General features: G+C 40.0%; 2 protein-coding genes across 6 annotated transcripts in view; one reads left to right on the forward strand and one right to left on the reverse strand.

Moving 5' to 3' along the window:
- The window catches only part of RARB (retinoic acid receptor beta), a 466970-nt gene extending 462341 nt beyond the window's left edge, over positions 1–4629 (forward strand). For 2 of the 3 annotated variants that reach the window (XM_060099507.1, XM_060099508.1), the window contains exons 6-8: positions 1600–1804; positions 2638–2796; positions 4433–4629. In XM_060099507.1, the coding sequence (XP_059955490.1) occupies positions 1600–1804; positions 2638–2796; positions 4433–4629 (561 nt within the window). The remainder of the gene's footprint in view (positions 1–1599; positions 1805–2637; positions 2797–4432) is intronic. The other variant, XM_060099509.1, reaches the window with a different exon arrangement.
- Positions 4630–5965: 1336 nt separating this feature from the next.
- The window catches only part of TOP2B (DNA topoisomerase II beta), a 65720-nt gene continuing 45958 nt past the window's right edge, over positions 5966–25727 (reverse strand). For 2 of the 3 annotated variants that reach the window (XM_060099505.1, XM_060099504.1), the window contains exons 23-36: positions 24947–25147; positions 23758–23953; positions 23523–23614; positions 20545–20700; positions 20301–20384; positions 18280–18474; positions 16017–16161; positions 15632–15793; positions 13889–14090; positions 12891–12967; positions 11610–11720; positions 9088–9210; positions 7436–7530; positions 5966–6463 (exon numbers count right to left, since the gene is read on the reverse strand). In XM_060099505.1, coding sequence (XP_059955488.1) covers positions 6296–6463; positions 7436–7530; positions 9088–9210; positions 11610–11720; positions 12891–12967; positions 13889–14090; positions 15632–15793; positions 16017–16161; positions 18280–18474; positions 20301–20384; positions 20545–20700; positions 23523–23614; positions 23758–23953; positions 24947–25147 — 2007 coding nt within the window. In that variant the 3' untranslated portion in view covers positions 5966–6295. The remainder of the gene's footprint in view (positions 6464–7435; positions 7531–9087; positions 9211–11609; positions 11721–12890; positions 12968–13888; positions 14091–15631; positions 15794–16016; positions 16162–18279; positions 18475–20300; positions 20385–20544; positions 20701–23522; positions 23615–23757; positions 23954–24946; positions 25148–25727) is intronic. The other variant, XM_060099506.1, reaches the window with a different exon arrangement.

The following is a 25727-nucleotide window of genomic DNA, read 5'->3' on the forward strand; positions in this document are numbered from 1 at the left end:
GGGGGCCCCGTGTGGTCGGCGATCCGCCCTGCATCAGCTGCTGCTGCACTAGGTGGGGCGTGCTCACAGCCGTCTGCTGCTCTCAGACGTCTTCGGACCGGGAAGGCGCAGCAGCAGACCTTCTCATCAGCTGGGCCGCCACGGCCTCCCTCCACAGGGCGTCCACGCTGGAGTCCTGCCTGTCTGCGTCTTCCTGGGGACTGGGGGGACACAGCCATGGTGCGGAGCATCAGGCCCTTGCCTGCAGCGGCCCGGCCCCTCCCTGGTTGCTGTGGTCCAGTGGCTGTGAGGCTCCTGCACCTACAATGCCCATCAGATTGGAAGGGCTTCCCCGCTGGAAGCGTCCTTGCCCCAAACCCCCAGCACTTCCCTGAGACGATGCAAGATTCGGCAGAAGTTCTTCTTTCGGGAGCCCTGGTGGGATCACGGAGAGCGGGCGGGGCTTTCTCAGGGGGCCGGCCGGCCCTCTGCCACGCCATGGGACAGGAAGGTCCCCGGACCCCCTGGTGGCAGTGTCCTCTAGGCTGGCGGCCGTGGGGACCACACCCAGTCACATGAGCATCTGGGAGAAATTCTCAGCTCCCCCAGCCTGCTGGGTCCAGGCGGGGTGAACTTGTCCAGCAGCTCTGAGGCCTCCTCCGAGGGAGGGTCCAGTGTGGAGGCCCGGCTGGTGCAGCGCTGCGGCTATGGGCGGAACAGTGCCGCGGGTGCGCAGAGCCCTGACGGGCACTGGGGGTTGAGCAGGCGGTGCGGTGACCACGGGCCGCAGGGTTACAGACCGAGGGCGTGTCGGGCGGGGCTGGCAGATGTGGCAGGAGGCCCAGGCCGCTTTTCCAGAGAAGCCCACCAGACGTCCGCGCTGAGCTGATGGCCACCTCCTGTCCATGGGCCTGCCCGTGGCCTCCTGCCGGCTGTGCCCAAGCTCCGCCTCTGCTGGCACCCTGGCACCTTGCTTGCTCCGCTCCTGCTCCGTGGGTCACGGTCGTCTGGGGCTGCGTGATCGGGTCATCCCAGTGGGAATCCCACTTGGAATACATCAGTCAGCCACGTCTTAGCTGTGTGGCGCTGGGCACCCGGCTTAGCCTTTCTGAGCCTCCGGCCCCTCATCTATAAAATAAGAAACATACTCACCTCACCGAGTTCTTCACAAGATTGAATGGAGAGCACGTGTAATGCTTGATGTACACCAGGCATTTAATAAGTGGTAAATAGTGGCCTTCTTTTTTGGTAGACTGTAAGCTCTTTAAAAAAAAAAAAGAATCTTCTCTTTTTATAAGTACCTGGCACAGTGCCTGGGACATAAGTAGGTACTCAGTAAATGTTTATTTGAGTCAGATGAATTACTTTTAGCATAAACAGATATTCTCAAATTCTGTGTCCTATTTATTATCCCCTAAAGAACTTTAGCCATGTTTTGACTTCTGTGGTCTTTTGAGGGAAGAGCTGGAACACACGTTCACCCCTGAAGGGGGGGGTGGGCAGAGACTCATGTGCAGCCAGAGCTCCTCGGAAATCTTCCTGTGATTTCCTGCCCTGATCCGATGGAGGCCGCCGGGCCAGGCTCGCTTTGATGATGCAAACGTGGTTGTTTTCTTCCAGATTCTGAGAATCTGCACCAGGTATACCCCAGAGCAAGACACCATGACGTTTTCGGACGGCCTGACCCTGAATCGAACCCAGATGCACAACGCCGGGTTCGGCCCCCTGACCGACCTCGTGTTCACCTTCGCCAGCCAGCTTCTGCCTCTGGAGATGGACGACACGGAGACAGGCCTTCTCAGCGCCATCTGCTTGATCTGTGGAGGTACCACCACCTAGAAAACCCTCGTGAGAGTCCGTGAAGAGCAACTCACACTTGTAATTTATGGGAAATTCCTCATCTCCACTTTGGAGTTATTTTGCATGGAAAAGGACATGCGGATAAAGCCAGGCATGCATGCTTAGAGTTTGTTGCATTTTTCCATATTTATGTAAGTTAAATAAAGGCATTTGGGGTTTTCCTGCTCTGAAATCCCAAAATAGCTCTGAAATCCCAAAATACTATTTCTCCCGTTACCACAGGTGCTTTTTTAAAGGTAGGATCACACTGTCGTCACATACGTTGCCCCAGGACACTGTTAGGATGAGCCACGGAACTTGCATGTGCTCTTTGCTCTTCAGGGGCTGAGATGACAAGTCATCGTGTTGGCCCCCTACCATCCTTGGGAGGTCGGGGGTGAAATACGGTTCTTCTTTGTAGTGACCCCTCCTGGCTCACGGGAGGCCGAATCAGGCGTGGTTAACGGGTTAACTGGCATCACGTAGGGGGCTGATGGACCTTTTGCCTTTTTAACCATCCTGCTCAAGGTTTCCTTTAATCCAGTTCAGTAGTGACACCTCCTGGCCATGAGAAGTAATTCTCTGCTGGGGACAAAGGCAACCAGCCTTCAAAATGTGGACAATCATTTTCAAGTATCACTACTTAAGGCAGTTGCACACATCTTCAGATATGTTTATGTGATTGAATCATCAAATTAATAAGGTTACGATATAGTGGAACCAAGGAGGGAGGGGAACTGGGCAGAAACTCCAGCCTGCAAATGCGTAACTCTTTCTGTCCTGATGCTGATTGTTTAATACCTTACTCCTGGAATCTAGACCGTCAGGACCTTGAGGAACCAACAAAAGTAGATAAGCTACAAGAACCATTGCTGGAAGCACTAAAAATTTATATCAGAAAGAGACGACCCAGCAAGCCTCACATGTTTCCAAAGATCCTCATGAAAATCACAGATCTCCGCAGCATCAGTGCTAAAGGTATGTCCGCCACGCTGCGCTCACCCACCAGGTGGACTTGCAGTCCTGACCACATTGTATTGCTTTTTAAAACCCTGTGTTTTAATTGAGGGTGTTTGATAGTAGCTGCCTTTTTGCTATTATTCTGGAATTCATTTCTCATTGGAATCAAAAGGAATTAAGTAGTACCTGCCCTTAAAAACAGTAAAACCTCAAGTCTTACCCTACTGAGTGACCTCAGTAGATTAGGAGAGCTTTAAAATTCAGACGACTAAGTGAGTGATTAGAAAAACCGTTTCCAAGAGAGCATACTATATGACCGGCATTTTATTTTCTCGTTTTGTACATTTCGTTCCAGCTTTCCATACGTGCTCTGGTCTGTGTAAACTTGATTCCAGTTTTTCCTGAGCACCCAAACCTCAAGAAAAAATGAGTAGTGCTTAGGGTGACCGTGACTGGTTACGCATCTCTCTCCACCAGTCTAGCCGTTGTTCTCTCGGTGTGTAGGCAGGTTTAACTTCTGCACCTCTAAGCAAAGGGATTCTTGCCTTCCGGAGAGGTGTAACTATTTTTTGCCTAGTGATTTCCAGTTAATATGGCAACTGGAGCAATTACAGAAGTGCCTGGAGCCACATGGCAGCTGAGTGTGAGAGCAGGGCTTTCCTACCGAGAAGGCTCAGCAGCGTCCCTGGAACAGACGTGCTGTTGTCACTGTCCTTCCCTGAAGGCCTGGCGAGCCAGGGAACAAACTGGACATGTCAGGAAGTGCCTAGAAGCACAGCGAACGTGTTTGACAAGGAGTTTCAATTCCTGAGCTCCTTCTAAGAGTCAGTGAGACCCTGAGTTCATGCCTAGCCTGGGATTAAGTGTAGAAGTCACCAGTCTTGACCACTGTCAGTCACTGTGACGTCTCAGATTTTATTTTTTAACATCTTTATTGGAGTATAATTGCTTTACAGTGGTGTGTTAGTTGCTGCTGTATAACAAAGTGAATCAGCTCTACGTATACAAATATCTCCATATCCCCTCCGTCTCTGATTTTAAATGCGCGAGGCTGTGGAACTTCATACCGCCCCTCCCTGTACCTAGCTGGACAGTGCTAACAGAGCGGACACGTTCTGTAACCCGCATCGTCCAGTGGCCACCAGCCACACGTGGCTCTTAGGCCCTTGAGATGGGGCTGATGCGGCCGAGGCACGCCTTTCCTTCAGGAGTTAACCTAGCAGGTGTAAACACTGCGTGTACATAGCGGCCACCCTTCTGGGCAGCGCAGTGCTACATCGAGTGGGTGATCCCGTTCGCCACACGTGTGTTTCTTAAATCCCTGCCTGCACTTGTGGGGAACTTCTCTCCGTTCACTGTCTCTCTTCAAGATTACCAGGAGCTTCTCTTTGCAAATCTGTCGAGTAAATATACACTGATACTGTTTCCTACAACTGACAGAGGTGTGGAGTTGTCACATTTATGTATGTCGTCCTATCTCTGCTGCTCGTCTACAGATGAAGTGGAAATGTTTTAATGGTGTCAAATTAGGAGAGCCTCTGGGAGGCCCTGGTAACGGTTTTCACCCACCCTTGTTAAAGTAGATGAAAGTTGATCTCTGGTTATCACCTTGACTCCGTATCTCTACCAGATTTCTCTGATCTCTTTCGAAAAGGTGCAGAACGTGTAATTACCTTGAAAATGGAAATTCCCGGCTCGATGCCCCCTCTCATTCAGGAAATGCTGGAGAATTCTGAAGGACATGAACCCTTGACCCCAAGCTCGAGTGGGAACACAGCAGAGCACAGTCCCAGCACCTCGCCCAGCTCCGTGGAGAACAGCGGTGTTGGTCAGTCACCACTGCTGCAATAAGACACTTTCTAGCCACTTCCAACATTCCCCAGTACCTTCACTCCTGGGATTTAAAATGCAAGGAAAAAACATTTTTACTGCTGCTTAGTTTTTGGACTGAAAATATATTCAAACTCAAGAAGGACCAAGACGTTTTCATATGTATCAATATATACCCCTCACTGTCTAACTTACCTAGAAGTACAAACTTTTTAAATTCTAAAAATCAATCAGCCATTTCATGCAACCGAAAACCAGTTAAAAGCTAGTCTCCTCTGTGAACACTCAAGATTGCATGGCAAAGACCCAGTCAGAATGATTTACCCCTGGTTAAGTTTCTGAAGACTCTGTACATACAGAAGTATGGCTCTGTTCTTTCTCTCCTATACGTTTGGTGCTTTCCTTTTGTCTTGTATACTCCAAATAACCAAGACACCAAGGTTATGGAACAGATTACTACTGTACGTGTCCAGTTAAGAAAGGGTCAAAAAGATAACTGTCTTGCCTTCGCAGATCAAGACATGGAGGTAAGGAAACGGGACTGTCGTACAGTGTGGCAAGGTAAGGCTAAAGGTGTCCTACTTCGGTTAGTGTAGAAGCTTGTCCTTGCTCTCTGGATGCTCTCAGACCGCATCTTTTCTTTCATGTTGCCCAATGAAGTATACTACAAATTCACTGCACTAGCAGAAGAGAATTCTGTGTCAGTGTAAACTGCCAGTTCAGGTATCAAATGTCATTTGTTCAATTGTGGATGTCACTTTAAATTAAAAGTGGTTTATTACTTGTTTAATGACATAACTACACAATTTTTTTAAAAAGATACATTTTTACAGTAATGATAGCCTCCAAGGCAGAAACACTTTTCAGTGTTAATAAAAGTTTTTGTTTACCTATTCACAAGCCATTAGGGAGGTTTCATGGGATAATGACGGGCTGGTCTCTCACCTGCACCGTGTAACTAACTCTGTATCCTTCCTGATTCCTGCTTGATACTGGGGGGATTTGCGTTGCCTCCCAAAGTCACCGGCAGAGAATCTGCATCCTCTGGCCTGGTTCAGTCACTACGAACAGAGTGGAGGCTGGGGGTGGAGTGGTTAACAGACCCAAGTGTCTGTCAGTTTCTTAGTTCTCATTTAAGCACTAGTGGAATTTTTTTTTTGATATATTAGCAAGTCTGTGATGTACTTTCACTGGCTGTTTGTACATTGAAATTGTTTAACAATGCTTCTTTCTATGTTCATATACTGTTTACCTTTTTCCATGGAGTCTCCTGGCAAAGAATAAAATATATTTATTTTAAAGGTGTATGAGAGCTTTTACTGCACGTTCATCTTCAGTAAAGAGACGGAGAACACAGTTCCATTTTTAATGTTTAAATTTCATTTCAAAAAGCAGGTCTGTAGTCTGCAATCAATCATGACAGTTAAAATCTGTGCTAATGCACAACAGTCTATAACAATTCTACAAGCCAATCAGACAGTAAGTACATGACATTTCAATGAGTAAAAAAGAGCATAAAACTGTATGTGTAAGAACAAAATGTTAAAAGGCCTACCACAATAATAAAAAACCATCAATTACATCATCACATTAAAATAAGCCAGATGTACAAAAGTCTGAGACAGAAAAGACAAAAGGGACAACACAAGTTATCTGCTGAAAATTGTTTTCTGTGCTCTGTGGGCACCTAATTAAACATCGCAAAATCGACATCTTCTTCTTCATCAGACTCTGCAAAATATTTTACTTCTTTCCTAGCCCGACCAGTCCGTGGCAGAGAAGGTGGTTCAGAAGTGAAGTCTGATGGGAAGATGTCCACATCTGAATCCTGATCGAAAGATGTTTTCTTCGGTTTCTAGACATTTTTTTAAAAAAGAGATTTAAAACCCCAAAGTTAAGGGGAAAAAAGGACTAGTGTTAAAAAGAATTATTATTCCTTACACTTCACTTATATTTGGGAAATACTAGCAACAGTGGTTCTTTTAAAAGCAGAACTGTAATGCTAACTTAAGTGTGAAGCCAGTTACCTAATCATTTTCATGAAGGGAAGAGGAGGATTAAGTATAATTTGCCACCTTGGTGATCTCATAATACCACCATTACTTATTTCTGTCTGAACTTATGTTATCCAGCAGATCTGCACAATGCAAACAGATGAGTTAAAATTCAAGCTGTCTTATTGGTAAGTACCTATCAATTCATAAGAGGAAAATAAGACTTATGGACACTAGGTAGTACAGGCAGTAAGCGTCTATAAAAGGCAGAGGAGAGTCGCCAGGATGGGCCACAGTCACAGCAGATGACTGGATGGAAAACCTCGGTGTGGAGAGCACCACGGAGCTAAAGTCATCTGTTCGTGTTTTTTAAGTTTTAAAAGGAAGGGGGAGAGAGAGAAAAGGGTGGTATTTGATGTTATTAGTTTACCTTAAAGAGATACTGTACTGCTGGAGAAGGGTCAGACGAATTGGGAAAATTAGCCACAGTCAAATGAATTCAAGTTAAAAATCAAATCAGTCCTGGTCAAATAAATTTGAGTTCAAAAGAAATAGCCTTTATTTGGCCTGGAAAGTAATATTTTAGGGTAGCATGTAACTTCTGCCACTGCAGGCCGTGGAAGACTCAAGCAGGCTAATTTATGCCGCCCTTTATCCAAGAGGTGGTCCTGCTTATATAAATTTTACACGTGGATAATTTTTTAACCATATACAAGCCCCCTGTGGATAAGAGATGCTAGGTTTAAATCTGTTACATTACAGTAACAAGAGAACTAAGCCAGTTACATAACATTCTTAAAACTGTGCATTATTAAAAAGATGCTCCTAATTACCTTGCTTGTTGTTCTAGAGGTTTTCCTGCCAGGGTTATAATCACCTTCGTTTTCAGAGCCAGATGCTTTCCTCTTCTTTGCCCCTCGGCCTTTACCTTAAAATGATACAAAGGGGTTTTTCTCCCAAGGTTAATAAGTGCAATATAAAAAGTGTCAAAGCATTATACTTTTACTTCTTTGGCATGCCCAGTTAGTACTGCAATCCTGATCTCTTACTATAATTAATATAGAAACAGCGTGTCAGCACCATTTCAGTTCTGGGGTTGACAGGACTAAGGAGTATTTCACCAATACATTTAAATTAGTCGGAAAGTGCTGGTGACAAACTTTAATGACCAAACCCCTAATGCATAAAAGGAACCTTGGCATTTTGCACAGGTGGTACTTGGCCTGAAAAAAGTCTTAGAAGAGAATTTGTTAAATTGTATGCGATGAAAAAAATTAAGTTTCTAATTTGTCACAGACCAATACTTCTAAAAATATAGCATGAATTACTAGAAAAGCAAGACATACTTCCTTATTAGCACAGATTGTAGAGGTCTGGATGCTTCCTGTAACTCTCCTGCCACACAGAAGCAACAGCCAGCCGCATGTCCCACTTTAAGTAGCACAACAGCCCTAAACTAAATTCCCCAGTATTAATCATGAGATCATCCGTCAAATCCATATTCCTTCTCAGACTAGAATCACCCCATGCAGCCTATTTTTTTTTCAACCACCTAATCTCGCATGCTCAGCATCGGAGGAGCAGGGGAGAAGTTAACATGTAAGTGGTCACCAAACATCCTCCATCCTACAATGATGCCAGAGAAAGAGAAAAAGGAAGTAAACGGCAATTCAAAGTTAAAAGAGCTATGACTAACGGATTGTACTAGTAAGAAAAGATAGCCTAAATGGTCTTGGAATATCATACTTGATGGAATCAATCAATGAGATGGTACTAGTGAATTTACAAAGGTTTCAAACCACGCACAGCCTAAGTACCCACCTCCCTAGTCACTATGTTTCTTTTCTGCCCCTTCGGTTCCCTGTAGGTCTGTATCTCCTTATCCCAACCACCGCTTTAAGAAATAAACACGTTGATGATAGTATCTATCAGTTGAACGAGAGACTGAACAGCTACCCTTAGAGAAATCATGTCTTACATATTTTTTTAAGCATCTTTAAGGACTTCGTAGATTCCGGAGGCAAAGAGAAGACAGCAGGGAGAGGAACTGGTGCTGTGCCCTTGCGGGGGCCCTGAGGACAGCTGTTTCAGCTCCCAGATGAGGACAAGGCTCTGGTCTAAGAGTTCCCACTCCGGCCTCAGCCAAGGAGTCTCACACTTTAATGAGGACCCCCCCCCCCCACTGCCTTTTATAACCACTTCCAGGGAGTCCGCTGCAGGGGGTCTCTGAACCATTCTTTGGTACGCAAGTTGCTGACTTACTTGACCTCTTTGAGTCTGTTTCTTGATTTATAAACAAAGTGGACTAAATTGCTGTATTTCCTTTGGACTCTAATTCAGCACTGATTCTTAGAACACTGCTTACTGAGGAGTGAAGGAAGTTAAAATAAAATAGGTACCCAGTCTCTCTAAATTCAGTGAGTAGAAGAGACTAAACACTTGGCACATGGAATATGCTAGAGGGTTATACAAAGATAATCCTCACCTTTGGGTGCTGTTGTCTTCTTTGGAACGCCAAATTCGGAATCCGAGTCAGAGTTTACAGTCTCTACTTTCTTCTGTTTGGGAGTTCTCTTGGGCTTAGGGGCTGTATCTAAAGATGGTTTTCCTATTAAGCAAATTTCCATTTCATAGATCAATGTAATATTCTTACCAACGATTCAAGCTGGAGTGAGTCCTATAACGATGGAATTTCTTACTGCTGATATGAAATTGAGTAGCTTTAAATAATAAAATGATTTCTTTCCATTTGGTGCCAGTGTAAAGGCAAACAACTGCTCATAGGTGACAAAATGCTTTTTTTTTTTTTTTTTTTTTTTTTTTTTGCGGTACGCAGGCCTCTCACTGCTGTGGCTTCTCCCGCTGCGGAGCACAGGCTCCGGACGTGCAGGCTCAGCGGCCATGGCTCACGGGCCCAGCAGCTCCGCGGCATGTGGGATCTTCCCAGACCGGGGCACAAACCCGTGTCCCCTGCATCGGCAGGCGGACTCTTAACCACTGAGCCACCAGGGAAGCCCAACAAAATGCTTTTTAGCATAATTTGCCTTTTGTTAATTCAACTGAGGTATTTTAAATTAACAAGGGCCATTAAAATGAATTAAGCAATAACTTTTAAAAAGCAGTAGTAAAAAGACATATTAATGATAATGCAAGTATAACCACGTTAAGTTCTAGCTTTTAAAATGTTTTAGAGAAAAAAAAATTATGGGACCCTCAAATACCATGAATAGAAACTTCACTTCATTCAGAGGTTGAAATCCAGACTTGGTACTTTTATGTGAAAAGAAATATGAAAATTCTAGGTAAGTGGATAATAGATCCAAAGGCCTTTATTTTGATGAATTTTGTTTTTAAAGACCTTGCTTCATTTTCAGTCTATGGAAATTGATAAATCAGCCTTGTGTGATTAGTAAAACCTAATTTGAAAAAAAATGTACTGAATTAACCACACACTTTTCTATTAAAGAAAAACACCCATGCTCCTTCTATGGAAAACGTGATCGTGATCCAATACACGGCGCTCGAGGTAAGGCCCCTTGTTGGAACAGCAGGAGAGGCCCGCAGGCTCTGTGGGCTTTCCTACCGCTAGAGCCACGGGGCAGCCCCCAGCAGGAGTGCGGGCTCCACATGCGGGGTGGTGCAGTGACGACCCTTTCTCCTGGGACGTTTCCAGGCCTGCAGTGTTAGGTGGCACTGGCAACGCTACTGGGCGGGTGTAGGTCGGGTGAGTCCTCTGAGCCAGTCTGCTGTGAAGGGACTGGAGCCACAGGACGGGAGTGGCTGCGCATGCTGGCCTTTCAGTTAATGCTAAGCTAACTCGTTAGGTCCAATGGGGGTGAACAGCCTGATGAAGGAAACGGGCTGACATGTTCAGAGAGGAAAAGGGCTCCCCAGTTTTCAGGGTGGGTTGTAAGATGCTCATATCAAGATGATAAAAAGATGCTTAAAGGGAAATTACAGGGCCCGTCTCAGTTTGCGTTCTCCAGAAGCAGACCCCACCTGATCCTAACGCAAAGACTCGAGTTAGGAGTGCCCGCTTGGGAGGTACAGGAAGACAGTGCAGAATGAGACAGTGAAGAGAGGGCCGGGTAATGGGAGGGTGTTGAGCTGTCGTCACTCTGGAAGCTTCAGCACGTGAGGAAGCGGAGAGCTGGCATGAAACCCGAGCGAGCTAACCTGAGGGGCACGAACCCTGAGAGACGTGCAGACCAGCTTTCCTCAGTCACGGGTAAAGGGTGGCGGGCACAGCATCAGAGAAAGTCCTCAGTAAAGAAAGACAGACCATGGCCAGGGCGGGGCTAGAGGCTGGAGGGCCAACCAATTTCTCACCACCGCCCCAGTGTGTTCAGAATAGCAGGGGCTTTTACTGTTGTAGACACGTGTCTACAATGGTGGGTGTCTGTTGTGCGCTTCTAAGATCCTGAAGGGACATTCCATACTGTTTATTTACTTGCTGGGTAAGTGGTGATTATCTTTTAAACCCAAAGCACTAACACTGACCTCCTTCAAGGTATGTGCCTCAGTACCAGTAACATTCATGAATCAACTCCAATCAACTTATTCATAAACAATCTAAGGTTACGGAAAAGAAAGCTGCATGACTCACAAACAACAAGAGGCCCAGGCTGAGCTGAGCAATGGCTCCCAGGAGGAGTTAAGGCATGGCCTGCACAGCTGAGGCGGCCAACTGCTATCAGCACAAACTCTCAGCCTACTTCACAACCCAACAACTAACCAGCACAGCTTTACCAGAAAGCTGTCTTTCCATATCAATGCATGGGATTATTTTATAATTGCAGCAGCTTTAAAATGAAGTCTTACAGACATCTGAATAATTACCTCACATGGTTAGAAAACAAGAGGGATTTTCCTCATACACACATTTATACTTTATACCTATTTTCTATTGAAGTCCTAGTGCAAATAGTTTCAAATAACATTAAATTTCCTTTAACCATCTCTATACGTTTTATGTGCTGCTTAACAAAATCAAATATAAGTACATACCCTTTTTAGCAGCTACTGTTTTACTTGGAACTTTTTCTGTTTGTTTCAGACCAAATGATGGTGAAAAGACAGAAGCAGAATCTTCTTCATTACTGTCAAATTTAGCTGAATCTAAAAATTACAGGTTTTTTTCAGTAAAGAGATTCTATAAGGACCACTTAGTAGTTAGACTGATTCTTTTTACTGATGACATCTCTTTAGCTAGATAATAGATCTTGTAAGTTTCTATTTTGTGGTCATATAATCCACAGTATACAAACAGCAGAAAATAAAAAATATAACAATGTTATATTTCAAAAAAGTTAACTCTGTTGTAGAACAACATAGAAATGCATACAGTAATAAAAATTCCTAATAGTCCCAAAGGCTAATCATTTAAAACATAACTGACCAATTCAAAAATACTGACTTTTTAAAATGAGACATTAAAAAGTTCTCACTGTGATTATTTTAGCATCTACACATCTAATTAACCATTTCAGGAATATCAGTAATAATGTTCATCAACTTTACGTCATTAAAGGTTAATTGAAAAGGCATGTAGGCTTACCTTCAGTTTACTTTTACACTCAATTAATCAATTCCTCCCTCCATCCTTCCCCCGCTCAAACCAAAACAGGGACTCTTAAAATGGCAACTTGGATGTGAAAGTTTTATATAGCTGTTTTGCCATGCTTTCAAAAATGCACATCTATCAATACATATAGAACCTGTACCAGATCTGTCTATCTACATGTATGTGTCTATTTAAAAAATGGAAAACAGTAATTCAAATGTAACTAGGTTGTTCTGACCTTAGAAATTCCACACAGAAATGTAGGCAATAAAAAAGTATGCACATTGATTAAATGTGCTTCTATGCAGGTTCTAGTCTTTCAGCGTCTAGGGTTCAGTAAAACAGATCTGCATATTGGTACATTTGTAGCTTTAAAAAAAGCTGTCATATATCCATTCACATTGCCATGAAAATTAAATTTTGACCTTCCAGAATTTCTCTGTCTATACTTTTTTCTCTCCTTAAAACACTCACACTCCCCCCCCCACTACACACACACACACACACACTCCCCCCCACTACACACACACACACACGTTTGCATCTGCTTCTCCACCTGAATGCTTCCATAATGCTGATTTTGACCAGTTGGGAATCACCTCAGGAAAACTAAATAAACCTTATTACATTGGGGAAAATGTAAAAAGGAGGTAGGTTTTTTACTCATAAAAAAAATCCATAGCAATAATACGTAAGTAACCAACAAAAAGACTAAATGAGCATACCATCTTCTGACTTCTGAGAGTATGAAGGAAATGAGAAGAGATTCCCGTAATCCTGACCTTTGTCATGGGAAGACTTTCTAATAGAAAGAAAAATTAAACACAACAATATAATGTAAATATCTGGTTTCAACTTTGACAATTCATATATAATATGTACTGCAGGATTATAATTACAGAACAAAATTTTAGTTCTTTCATTTGTTTCTCTTTGCTAAAGACAGGGCAACCAAACTCCTTTCTTCTCTCATAAGCGTAAGTGTGCATGCATACACACAGAGACACCAGACAAACCAATGATTTAACAGAAAAGCAAAACTTTAAAGTTACTCAAAATATCACTGAATTTTATGGTTGACAGAACCTCTTCAGAATTTAACATCAGTAAATTATTGGCAAAAATCCAAGAAGAAAGAATCTCCATCAGAAGAGGCAATAACCTGACTTCTAATACTTGACTGCTTGTGGTTAAAATACTTCCTTAAAAATCTGAAATAGTTCACAGACTTCACATCCTACATATTACGTGTTCACACTCACCAGAGGCAAGAAAAAAATCAAGGCCAAAGCTAGGGAGGAAAATTAAACCTTCTCAATTCTAAAGATTTAATAACTTCTCTGAACCAGGGGTTGTCAAGCTATGTCCTGTATGCCTGCTGCCTAATCTTGTAAACAACATTTTACTGGAACACAGCTACGCTCGTTCATTTACATATCATTTATGGCTGCTTTCCTGCTACAAGGGCAGCACTGAGTAGTTGCAACAGAGACCATATGGCCTGCAAAGCCTAAAATATTTACTATCCAGCCCTTTATGGAAAAAATCTGCCAATCCGTGCTCTAAACTATAGCAACGGTTATGTAAACAGCTGCAATATTAAGCAGATATATTACTTCATGAGAAGGACCTGACCTAGGATGGAGCTTACTATAAGATTGCTGCAGCTGCCCAGACACCTAGCTGCACCATATAGCTGAACAGCAGTTGCTGTGTTACTTACTCTGGACTAGCTTTGGATTTGCCTGGTGAAAACGTGTATTCATCTTTATCTAGGCCATCTGAAGGGACAAATTCATCATCTCCATCATTTGTTATGGGAGATGCTTTAACCTTCAGTTCCTCTAAATCATTATTGTCATCGTCATCATCGGCATCATCATCCTCCTCTTCTGAGAAATCAAATGTGTACTTAGGCCTTTCAGCTAGGACAAAAATAAGAGTGAGTGTTAAACTCAAACCCAGCTTTATCAACATGAAATACTATTCCAAACAATGCACTTGAAATATATTCCAGCTGTCTCTTAAAATATACAAGAAAAAAAAGAAAAAGACAAGCGTTAGAGAACAAAAGTCGACCACTCTGCCTCAGTTACGCTGATGGTGCTGACATCTGTCCTGTACTCCCTGGAGGCCCTGGGGCAATGCTGCATGTCTCGGGAGAGGGTAAGCTGATGAGGCCACTAGGATGCTGCTTGTCATGCTTAAATCTTACTCAAAACAGTGAGGAAAGCAGTCATTATGGCCACTGTGAAAGTGACTGCTAATATGAGATTTCCCATTTCTGCAATTACGAAAGACAACTCTTACAGGTCTTTAGAAAGTGCTGCACTTTCTCTTAACCACTTCCATAAAAACTCCTATCTTCTCTTCACAGTAGTTTTACTATGAAATAACAGAAACAGTCATTTTTCAAATGAATAGTATAAATAGAGATAAGACCTCAATATATTAGCAAAATAATATAATGCATAAAAAGGTACCAACTATGGAGAAAGGCACACTGGTATAATGCAAGTTAAGTTTTACTATAATTTCTAGCATATACTATGGAATAAAGTTTTAAAGTCATTTGGATGCTATGCAATTTTACACTTCATTTTAATGTATGGAAAAAGCCTAAATACAATTTGAAAGCATTTAATAAATTAATTTTCAGGTAACTTGTTACTGTGTTAAAAATTCACCTCTAAACTACTGCAACATTGTAAATCAACTATAATAAAAAAAATTTTTTTTAATTCACCTCTATTATAAAACCTATGCACATTAGGAAAAGAAATTCAATCACTTAGTGACTGAAGGCCTGAGATATAATTTTAAAAGTATCTCCCAGAGATAAAACAATCATAATATTTTATTATTCATTTTATGTAAATTAGGACTTAACACAATTTGAGAAGAATCTATAAAATAGGACACATCAGTTTTTAATTATTTGAAGACTTCAAATTAATGAATCAGAAAGGATCAAATCACATGCTTAACAGCAATATATATTAGCAAAATGGGATTCTGCAAGCCTAACTCTAACACTGTAATTATCTAAATTATGCTGTGTGCATATGGAACCAGACTCCTAATGTAGGGGAAATTCTTCATGATACAAGGGGTAGAAAACGAAAAGAACACTACATAGCAGTTCTATGGATCCATCACTGCTGGTATACTACACCAAGGTATGTTTTTTTTTTTACCAAACATCTTCCAACTATGGAGGGAATACAACCCAAACTTTGTAACAAAAATCAATAAGAAAACATGATTCACTTTAGAGAAATTCAGTCCAACTTTGCTAGAAAATAGCATTTTGTAAAGGTTTTTTTGTCTTCATGAACTATAACTTCTGAAATACTAATGGTTTAGTACTTCAGAAACACTGATGATACTAATAATACCAACTTATGAGTAATACTAACTTTGTCAAACCATAATATATAATAAAATATAAAATATTTCAGAATACCAGCCGCTCTCCTAAGTAAAGAATCTCGTGGAATAACCACAGGTTCTGTTTCTTCCAAGTCACTTTCTGACTTGGATTCATCGTCTGACCAAGGATTCCGTTTCTTCACTTTCTTTGCGCTGGGTTTACCAGATGATGTAGGTGCTTTTCTCACTCTGGTACCTAAAAACAAATGAGCAACAATAAGATATGTATCCATACTTATCCAAACGTCATTAGTAAAAATAAAACTATTGTAATGAAAACTTCATGATAAAATAACAAATGTTTGTGAAAGCTGAAGACATTACTTCAACTACTAGAAAAAAAGTACAATCAAAAGAATCTAGTAATATCCTGAACATACAGATTTTCTGACACAATAAAACTCTTAACAATTCCTCACCAGGCTCCTTCTTCTCCCGTTTGGGTTTGGGACCTTTACTTATAGGAGCTGACGGGATCAATGCCTCTTCTCCTGCACCTTCTACTTGTGCTCCACTGAATTCTTCATCAAATTCCACTTTCACTGCTGTGGTATCGAGATCACCCTACACATTGAAAAGAAAACCAAACCATTAAGTAAAAATAGAAGTTAAATTAACACCATATACTTTAGAGATACACTTCCAGCCAAGAGATCGTTTTTTCTTATGAGTAAAAAAACAATATAAAGTGTGATTCTACTGAGGTCCTAAGAAATGACTTTGATCAGACCCTGCTTTACTTTATCTCATGCAGCTGTAGAAGATGACACTGCTTATCACTCTAATCTTGTAGTACCTTCTATGAGATGACAGCTACTTAAAACCAACTATGAAAAATAAGAAGGCAGCTTTTGATTATCAAAGGGACTTTCAGACTCATAGCTAAGTATACCAAAAGGTACCTGAAAAAAATACATTCCCATAGCTCATGTCTCTATATACTAGAAAAAAATCTTCAGATTACTGAATGAAAATAAGCAATCCATGTCCTATAATGCCTGGCAGTACATAATGAAGTCCCCTGACCCTGAGACAGAGGGAGGGAGGCCTACGGCAGGGTCAGAGCAGACACCACGGAGAAGGGAGCCTTTCCGACTGGGCTTTAAAGAATCAGGTAGATTCGCCTGGTGAGGAGAAGGAAGGAGGGAAGCGTGCCCCAGGCACAAGATAAAGACTCCTGTCTGCTAGGACTCAATGAAAGGTGAGGGGAATGGGCAGCCAGATGGAAGCAGGCAGGCGTGCGGGTGCTAAATCACTGTGCACCAGGAATCACCTATAACAACAGGCTCGTTGTTTGGAAACATCACTCTGGTGGTGAGAGACAAGACTGAGAGGACTGAAGTGAAGAAGGCAGAAGTCGTGACTGGATGACTAGAGACAGGATCACTGGAGCCACACGGCTCACCTTAAATTAGCTCAGGGAAAATACCAAATTCTAAGACAGTGTCGGTGTGGACCAAGATAAGAGGGTGGTATCTGGAACTTTCATAGACAGTCAGTAGGACTGAGTTAGAGACTAAATGAGAACACTCCCAGGTTTTCGGCCTATGTTAGTGACAGCTGGTAGTGCCAGGAACTGAGATCAGGCGCAGAGGTGGGAGGGCAGTTTTGAAACCCAGATAATGGGTCCCTGCAGGCATGCTGAGTCTGCGGGGCGTTGGGCGTTCTGGTGGCTGTATTAGCCTGGCCCTCCTGGAAACATTACAGCTTCAGGACATCGATTAAAGAGTCACCAGTGTAAGTGATAAAAGCTCTGGGCACAAACAAGGTCACTTGGAGAGACCATGAAAGGTGAAGAGAAGTGTGCTGAAAACGGATCCTGGCTAAAACCCTCAGAAAAGGAGAGAAACATTTTCCTAAAGAGAGAGCAAGTTCTATGTGCAGGGGAACCTGTGAGACCTCCGTTTATCAGAACCGTGGAAGAGAGGGATCTCCCTGGTAGCACAGTGCCCCCAGGCTTCAACTCTTAGCTCTTCTGTATGGACCACCGCTCTCAGGCTCACCTTCCAAGCTCTACTTAGACTGTGGGATGCATCTACCTATATATCCCCTGGGCTCTAAATCAACCTGCCTAGAAAAATCAGACTCTCCCTGAGACCGTCAGGCCCCTGCTGCTCGGCTCTGAGCAGCCTTCTCGACACTGCCTTCCTCTGGCTAACTGTTCCCATCCTGCTGGAGGGTAGGCAGATCTCACACTTTTAAATCCCCTCTAACTCTCATCAATGACAATGATACATGCGGTGTTTGATGACTTTTTAACTAAAGGTAAAAACAAATAAATAGTAAAAGTTGACAGCTTACTTTGAAAGCCAAACAGACTCTTTTCATAAGACTTCCTTAACTGCTCATGATATAGAACTAAAGTTTATATTTTAAAGTTGATAAACTTCTTGTTGTGTTGTTCCATGATTTTAGTTTAGAATGCTGAGTAGAGTATTCCTCTCTCTCGTTTTAGAAATGGAATCAAGTGAGTAGGTCTTTACACATATGTGGGTCCTTGACTAATATGTCTTCATTCTATGTATGGATCAACTGCTCTCAGAACAAGTGACTTCCAATCACAGTGAAACATATTAGAAACAAAAAATAAAGCATGACTGAAGTACACAGTAAAATTAAAATACCTACATACATCATTATGGAGGTGGAGTCCACCAACAAGCTAAAACAAGAGACATGTACCTTTTTCTTCTTCAGCAACTTCTTACTGGCATCTGCCTTCATGGCAGTAATTTCAGGAACTATTCTTCTCCCGAAAGGCGAGGGCATTGTCTCTTCCAGTTGAAGCTTCTTCACCTTAGGTTTGCCAACTTTCCCTTTTATTGCTTTTCCAGCCATCCCAGCCATAACATCTTCTCGTTCTTGCACTTCCACTTTCTGGAGTGTAATGATTAATGATGGGGAACAGGGTGGGGGCATAAACAACTCATTAGAAAAGAGAGTTACTACTGCATAAGAAGTCAAATCTAACTTTATTCATTCAGTAAGGAACAAAGGTTTCCTTTCAGGTGATATAATCTAAGGAAAAACCAAATAATTCTAAGTCAGAAGACCTGGGCTGGGGACTTCCCTGGTGGTCCAGTGGTTAAGAATCCACCTTCCAATGCAGGGGACAAGGGTGTGATCCCTGGTCAGGAAACTAAGATCCCACACGCCATGGGGAAACTAAGCCCACGCGCTCAACTACTGAGCCCGTGTGCTCTGGAGCCCATGCACCACAACTAGAGAGAAGCCCGCGTGCCACACCTAAGGCCCGACACAGCCAAATAAATAAATAAAATAATTAAATATTAAAAAAAAAAAAAAAAGACGACCTGGGCTATAGTCCCAGTTCTATCTAACTAGCTTCTCATTTGCAATACAAGGGGGTAGTAACTAAATGACCTATATGGTCCCTTCCAATTCTAGGATCCTACAATGTATTATGGGATCAAGACTTTTGATGACCTGGTATCATCAGAATCCCAGCAAATCACACAAAAAGGCAGTTCTGTTAACAAATATGAAGCTATCCTTTACTATTGTTTTAGTTTGCTTCATTTTTAATGGATATTAATTTTTAAATGTGTAAGTCAGCAGTAAAAAAAAAGGGTCTGCAATTTTTTAAAAATCTAACTCATAACAATATCAGAAAAGTATAAATCAAGGCATAATTATATTGTGGCACTTGAAAGATCATTAAGGGAACCCAGAACAATAGGACCTAAACAATTCCAGAAATTTTATTAGGCAACTAATACACCACACTCATTCTTAAGAGTTCGAATTCTGACTTGGGCCATAAAAATAAAATTAGAACATGTGGACAGTAAATCAATGAAACAACTAAAAAGTAATGAATATAAGTAATATCATATGAGTAATAATAAATAGTAATTTACCTTGTGCTACTCAAAATCAGATGATCATACTGCTACTGTGAATTTAATTCTAAGATTTTAAGTGAGTTAATTGCTTAAAAACAAATTAGGCAATTTTAGAAAAAGTTTATAGTTTATTTACATCTTTCTCTACATTTTTTTTATTTTTAAAATTGGAATTCTACCTGGAGAAAACTAAGCTATAACAAAAAATATTAAAATTTCTTGATTAAAAGTCTCAGGAGAGGGCTTCCCTGGTGGCTCAGTGGTTGAGCGTCTGCCTGCCGATGCAGGGGACACGGGTTCGTGCCCCGGTCCGGGAAGATCCCACATGCCGCGGAGCGGCTAGGCCCGTGAGCCATGGCCGCTGAGTCTGCACATCCGGAGCCTGTGCTCCGCAACGGGAGAGGCCACAACAGTGAGAGGCCCACATACCACAAAAAAAAAAAAAAAAAAAAAAAAAGTCTAAGGAGACTATCATTCTACTTTTTAAAAATCAAAGTACCTATATTTAATCATATATATTGCTCTTACCTCTTTGGGGGAAAACATTAAAATTGAATCAATAAGCTAATTTGAAGTCAGTTAAGAAATTTTAACTAGCAGAGAGTATTAGAATTTAATTTATTCTAAATTTCAACTCCATAGCTTTTATTCATCTGCATCAGATATAACTTTTCTTTATGGTTTCACAGAGCTAGAAGCTTAATCCTCTACAGCTTATAAACATATTAACTTTTGTACAGTTAAAGGAAACCCTGAGATAATTTAATTTAAAAACTTTTCATTCTTGTTTCGTAAACATTACTTTTCCAAATATATTTTAATGGAGACTTAACCTACATCCAGTTCTTCAACAAAAGCTGCTAAATCTTCTTTCCAAAGATCTGAAGGAGATTTTCTTTTAAGATCACTGACCTCTCGCCCCTATAATAAAAAAGTAGTAGAATTCAAACATTCAATTTTAAATGTATAATTTTCAAATGTATACATAAAGGCTAAATAAAACTTTATTTCTGGAAAAGAAAAATAAAGATATGGATAGCACTTAAAAGTTTCAAATTATTTAACCCACAGAAGTTCATACTTTTCCATCTCTCTGTTTAATCAGTTCTTCAACTTTTTCTTTAGTAAGAGACCATAGAGACATATTTAAAATATAATTAAAATCAGGGCCTGAAGGAGTTCCTGAATCAGAGGAACTATCATCATGCTGGTTTTGTGTTTCTTCCTCTTCTGCTGCCTGTAAAAAATAATAAACTTTATATTAAAGTCCTATATAATATCAAATCAATGTTGAATTTTATTGAATACTGAGTTTAAAATTCCATAATGCTATACTCTTAAAGCTACACCTTCAGGGTGGTGGGTTTATTTTAGATTATCTGCGAGATTATCTATGAAAATATATTTCCTATAAAAAGTTTAAATTTTCTAAAAATGCACAATAAAATCATCAAAAGGAATGGTATATTCAGCCTCTATCCAGGAATCTGGTGAAAAATTAACTGCTTGAGAAGACGTCACATCTTAAAATTAATAGAGCAGAACTAATGTTTTATCATGCATCTTGTCAGATCTTTATATTGGTGAGTGAACAATCTGAAACCTAAAATAAATATCACTTATGAAGAATGTTTTACAGTTATAATAAATATGCTAAGGTAGACAGTCACTATGGATGAATTCTTGATAAAGATTCCCTCAAGCAAGAACATTCATTCAAGGACTAAGCTGAAGCTCACTCCAGCATTTAACAGCTGGTAAGTCAGTCACAAGGGCTATTCTCAAAGTTTATCTATAAGGCCTTCTTTCATAGGAGCAGTTGCAATAAAAAATCTTATGCTAATATTAAATTTCAAAGTCCAATTAATTTAATAGAAGTTATTATAGGTGACATCTTTAAAATTTTTTAAATAACAACAGCTGTTAAATAAAATTGCATCTCAATTTTTGAAGGCACTCAGATAATTAAAAATGACTGAGTTAGCCATGATACTCCATAAAACAAAAGTTCACTTCTAGCAATCAAAAGAGAAAAAAAAAAAGCTTTACAATTTAATTTAAAATTTTCAGTAAAATAATGTGTATATACAAAGTAAACGTTAGGTGTATTTTAGAAGTAAAGGAATAAAAATAAAAATTGCAAAGCAAGATGCTTCATTACATAAACAAAAGTATAAACTCAATTAAGTAACATTAGCCAAATAAAGAATGCTGTTGTTGGGTTGATAATAGATTATTAAGTACCTAGATAATTTATGACAAATTAATACAGTCTACAGTTTTTAAAATTTCTTCATGAAATAGTGTGTTGCTATGGAATTTTAGGTTGCTACACTACTATTAAAATATTATTAGGGTGTCATAAAATCCTATTTAGACCCACACTTCAGAAGTCTATTTGCTCTAGGTTTTGATGACACACCAAGTATTGTTAATGAGTGCTCCATGAATATGTGTATCTATCATTGTTATGAAGATGACTAAGGATACTTTCAGGGAAAAAAAACAAAAACCAAGAAACTTTTCAAGTTCCAATGACAATTCTACCATGTTTTTGATCTTCTAATTATCGGCTTTATAATTATCTCTTCTCCAACTCTACACAACAGGACACTCTTTTAAGAGTAGTTCCTTTTGTTTCTTGAACCCCCAAAGTGAACACATGGCCAAGATGCTGGGAACATTTTGAGGGTAACAATGAAATTACTGAAGCCAAGCACTAGCTTTTACCCATGAAGTCTACTTCCGCCAGAAGGGCATTCTCAAACCCTAAACACCTTTATTTTTTTAAACTAAACATTAAATTCATTAGCTTACTAGCTTTTCTTTTTTTTTAAGATATAATTTAAACCAACAATGATACAGAAGGGCAAGTAGTGTATAAACCATAATTTGGGGTTTAAGAATGCAACAAAACACATTGAAAGGAACGCAACATGCTTGAGTCATCTTAATTTTGAATACTCCCCCAACTTGTCCTACCCAATTTTCCTCAAACAATGAATAAACCTATTCTCTTAACATGTAATTGCTAAATATGTAATTTATTCTAATTTTACTCACTCTAACATATGGCAATCTATTGACAGTTCAAAATTTAAAAAAAAAACTTAATGTAAATGAAAACACTATTTCAATGGAGTTTGATGAAAAATATGAAAAACATTATGGTTGAGAACTCATGAATGTTGGGAAGTTTAAAGTTTCAGTTCAAATTACATCACATAATCATAACTATTTTTTAAAGATGTGAACTTTATCAGTATTACATATATATAAAATATTCTAATTAAGTATCTGAAAATTAATCATTTCCAACTTTCTTCCTTTTGTACATGTGTTCTCAATCACAATGCTGTACTGCCTTTTCAATTTTTTTTAAATTGTCCACAACAGCAAGAAGCTATTCTTGAGAAGAATCTCAACGTTTCAATATCCCATTTACTGAATTAATATTAGTACTCTATGATCTAAAATGGACAATTTAATAAAACATCAGACTCTTAATCTGAAGTTCCAGGGTTTAAGATCTCCAGCTAAAGACCTAAGCATAGGTCAGAGCACATACTTGGTGCTCGATAAATACTGATAAATATTGACCATTCTCTGTCTCTAGTCTCCCCAGCGTACACCAAAACCAGATCAAGTGAGTGGTGAGTGGATTCCATATTGTGGCCACAAATTGCCCAGGGGGAAATTATTTCTGTGTTACCAGTGTAGTTCCCAGATAGTGATATGAACCTCACAAAACCACCACCACCACCGTCCTTTAACGGCAGGCTCAGAAAGAAGGCTGAGGAGACTAAGCAACCTTCTCCAACCAGAATCATTTCTCCAGGCCCTGGCTGAGCCACACTGGCAAAGTGCTTGGCAGTGGGTGTGCACTGCAAGTTCCTGCACCCTATCTGTTTTGTGGATACACAGAAGACTTCAGTCTCCAAACAGACTACTCAGCACCTTTAGCAGTACTAAATTCAAAATTTAGGGGTTGGGGTTTTTGTTTGCTTTGGAAGTTGCTTTCAAAAGCTTCTCTGAATGTCTCGTTCTGCAAATGATTACCTTTTCTTGTGCTTCTTTCCAGGCTTTCACTGGGTCAGATTCATAACCTCTCTGGACTAACATTTGAATCAAATCTTTCTTTGACCTATTCTCTATGTGAGGGAAAAATAAAGTTAGGATCAAGAAAAGAGTCAATTTGTATTTGTTTATATTCTACTGATAAAAACGTCTTCTATTAATAAAGTTTTTTTTTCCATTTTAACTAATGTTCAAATTTTTAAAGGTTGCATCTTACCTATAGTAATCTTCCCTTGTATCTTCTCTAAAATGAAACGGGCTTGATTATTAAGCTTTGTAGATTCTGCTCCCAGCATTCCTACAAGCCACTCCTTACGTAAACCATAATAGCTTAATCGTAAATCAAAGAATTCTTTCAAAATGTCTTGCACAGTTTCATACTTCTTCAGACATCCCATATGATCAAAGAGTACCTAAACAAAACACAAAGTTTTTGAAGATTATATAAATTTGTGTTGGTATTTTTAACTTGTATGCTACAGTATTTAAAATAACCATAATACACGTATATGAATACACACCACCCCTAAAATCCAGAACAAAATTATTAAGTAAATATTCCTTTGGTGGCTCCAAGAAACTGATAAAATTCTATTCTCAAAACTATGAAAATATTTAAAATTGGAATAATTTTGAAAGATAAAAATAGGTCCTTAAAAAACAGGTTACTTAAAACTATATGAACTATGGCTATAAAGCCACCTAATAAATTTTTTTTCAAACTAAAAACAAGCATATTCTATCTGTAAGTTTTAAATATTAAAGTTCTCTCTCTCTCATTACTCAATGGACATGCATTTGCCTCTCTGTTGTTTTTTATGAATGGGCTATAATTCACTCAAACTTCAATTTAGAGGGAAATTTTACTTCTTCTCTATCTTTTTCTCCTTTTTCTATCAGCCTTGCTTGGCAGATTATGGCACTTTTTCTCAGTCACTGTGCTATTGCTGGATTTTTTTCTTTTATTCTTTCTCAAGTCTAAAAAGCTAATTTGGAATGGAACAGGGTAATCATACATGTTCACTTTTTATCTTCCTCCCCAATTATCTAAAGTTTAATAAAGCAGATTAGAGTCGTGAGGAGATAAGAACTCCACAACGAGAATGCTAATAGAGACAGGCATGAGGCAGAAGGAGACCCTGTGACAATCACTCTCAGAACTTCCAGCCAGTGTGTGTGAGGGTATGTGTATTCTGTGTGTTCAAGCCCAGATGCACAGATGCAGGGTTGGGGTTAAGAGCAGAGGATAACATTAGAGGAAAGGGAATGTACCTCTAGATTCTTTAGCAAACATACAGGGGGAAACGCATTCAGACTTACTATAGCTACTCCCCATCATGAAGCCAATTACAAAAATCCAAGTCACAGAATGCAAGGTTACATTCATAGTAAATCTAGTCAATTACCATGGAATTACAAGTAAGAGTAGTTTGAAGTTTAAAAACTTTGTGCAATCCAGCAGCTTCTGCTTGTGCTAGTTTCTCTTCAGTCATTTTCACCACAAATTTCACAGTTGTATCAGTATGGTATTCTTTATAATCAGAAATTAATGCTGGTGTTTTATCTGTTCCATTTAGCATAGGTTCTAAAACCTGTTCTTTGTATACCTATAAAAGATTCAAAAATAAGTAATTCTTTCATGACACACATTCATGTTCTTATTCTACAAGTCATGCAATCTTTAAAACTTCTCGATTCCAGTGGGGAAACCTCATCTATATCATCTCCTGCCCAGTCACTATAGTTGACAATACATAGGCATCTCAATGGAGAAAGACGATATACAAGGTACTCGTTCTGATCTGCTCATACTCAAAAGGCAACAAGAGGCTGAGAGTACAAAGCGTATGGCATCAACTAGCACTGACGAGGTGACGCGTGTACTTTTAGATCCAATACTGAATGACATGAGTTTATTGACCATATTTATAAGGGTTCAAAACACTGTTTGTTACATACTATTCTAGTCATTGCAACGTAAACAAAGATAAGTCTTTTTAAAAGCTAGCTAAGTCATTCTACATTTAGATAACTTTTAAATTACCATTGGAATATTCCAATGAATGTGTCAAAAGTGTATACATGAATGTTTAAACATTCTACAGACACAGGGCAAACAATCATATTCTCACCAGAAAGGGTTGACTAACACCACTGCCACAAGCAGCTCACAGGCAGCTCACGTCT

Source organism: Mesoplodon densirostris, chromosome 5, assembly GCF_025265405.1.
Source record: "Mesoplodon densirostris isolate mMesDen1 chromosome 5, mMesDen1 primary haplotype, whole genome shotgun sequence".
Lineage (NCBI taxonomy): Eukaryota > Metazoa > Chordata > Mammalia > Artiodactyla > Ziphiidae > Mesoplodon > Mesoplodon densirostris.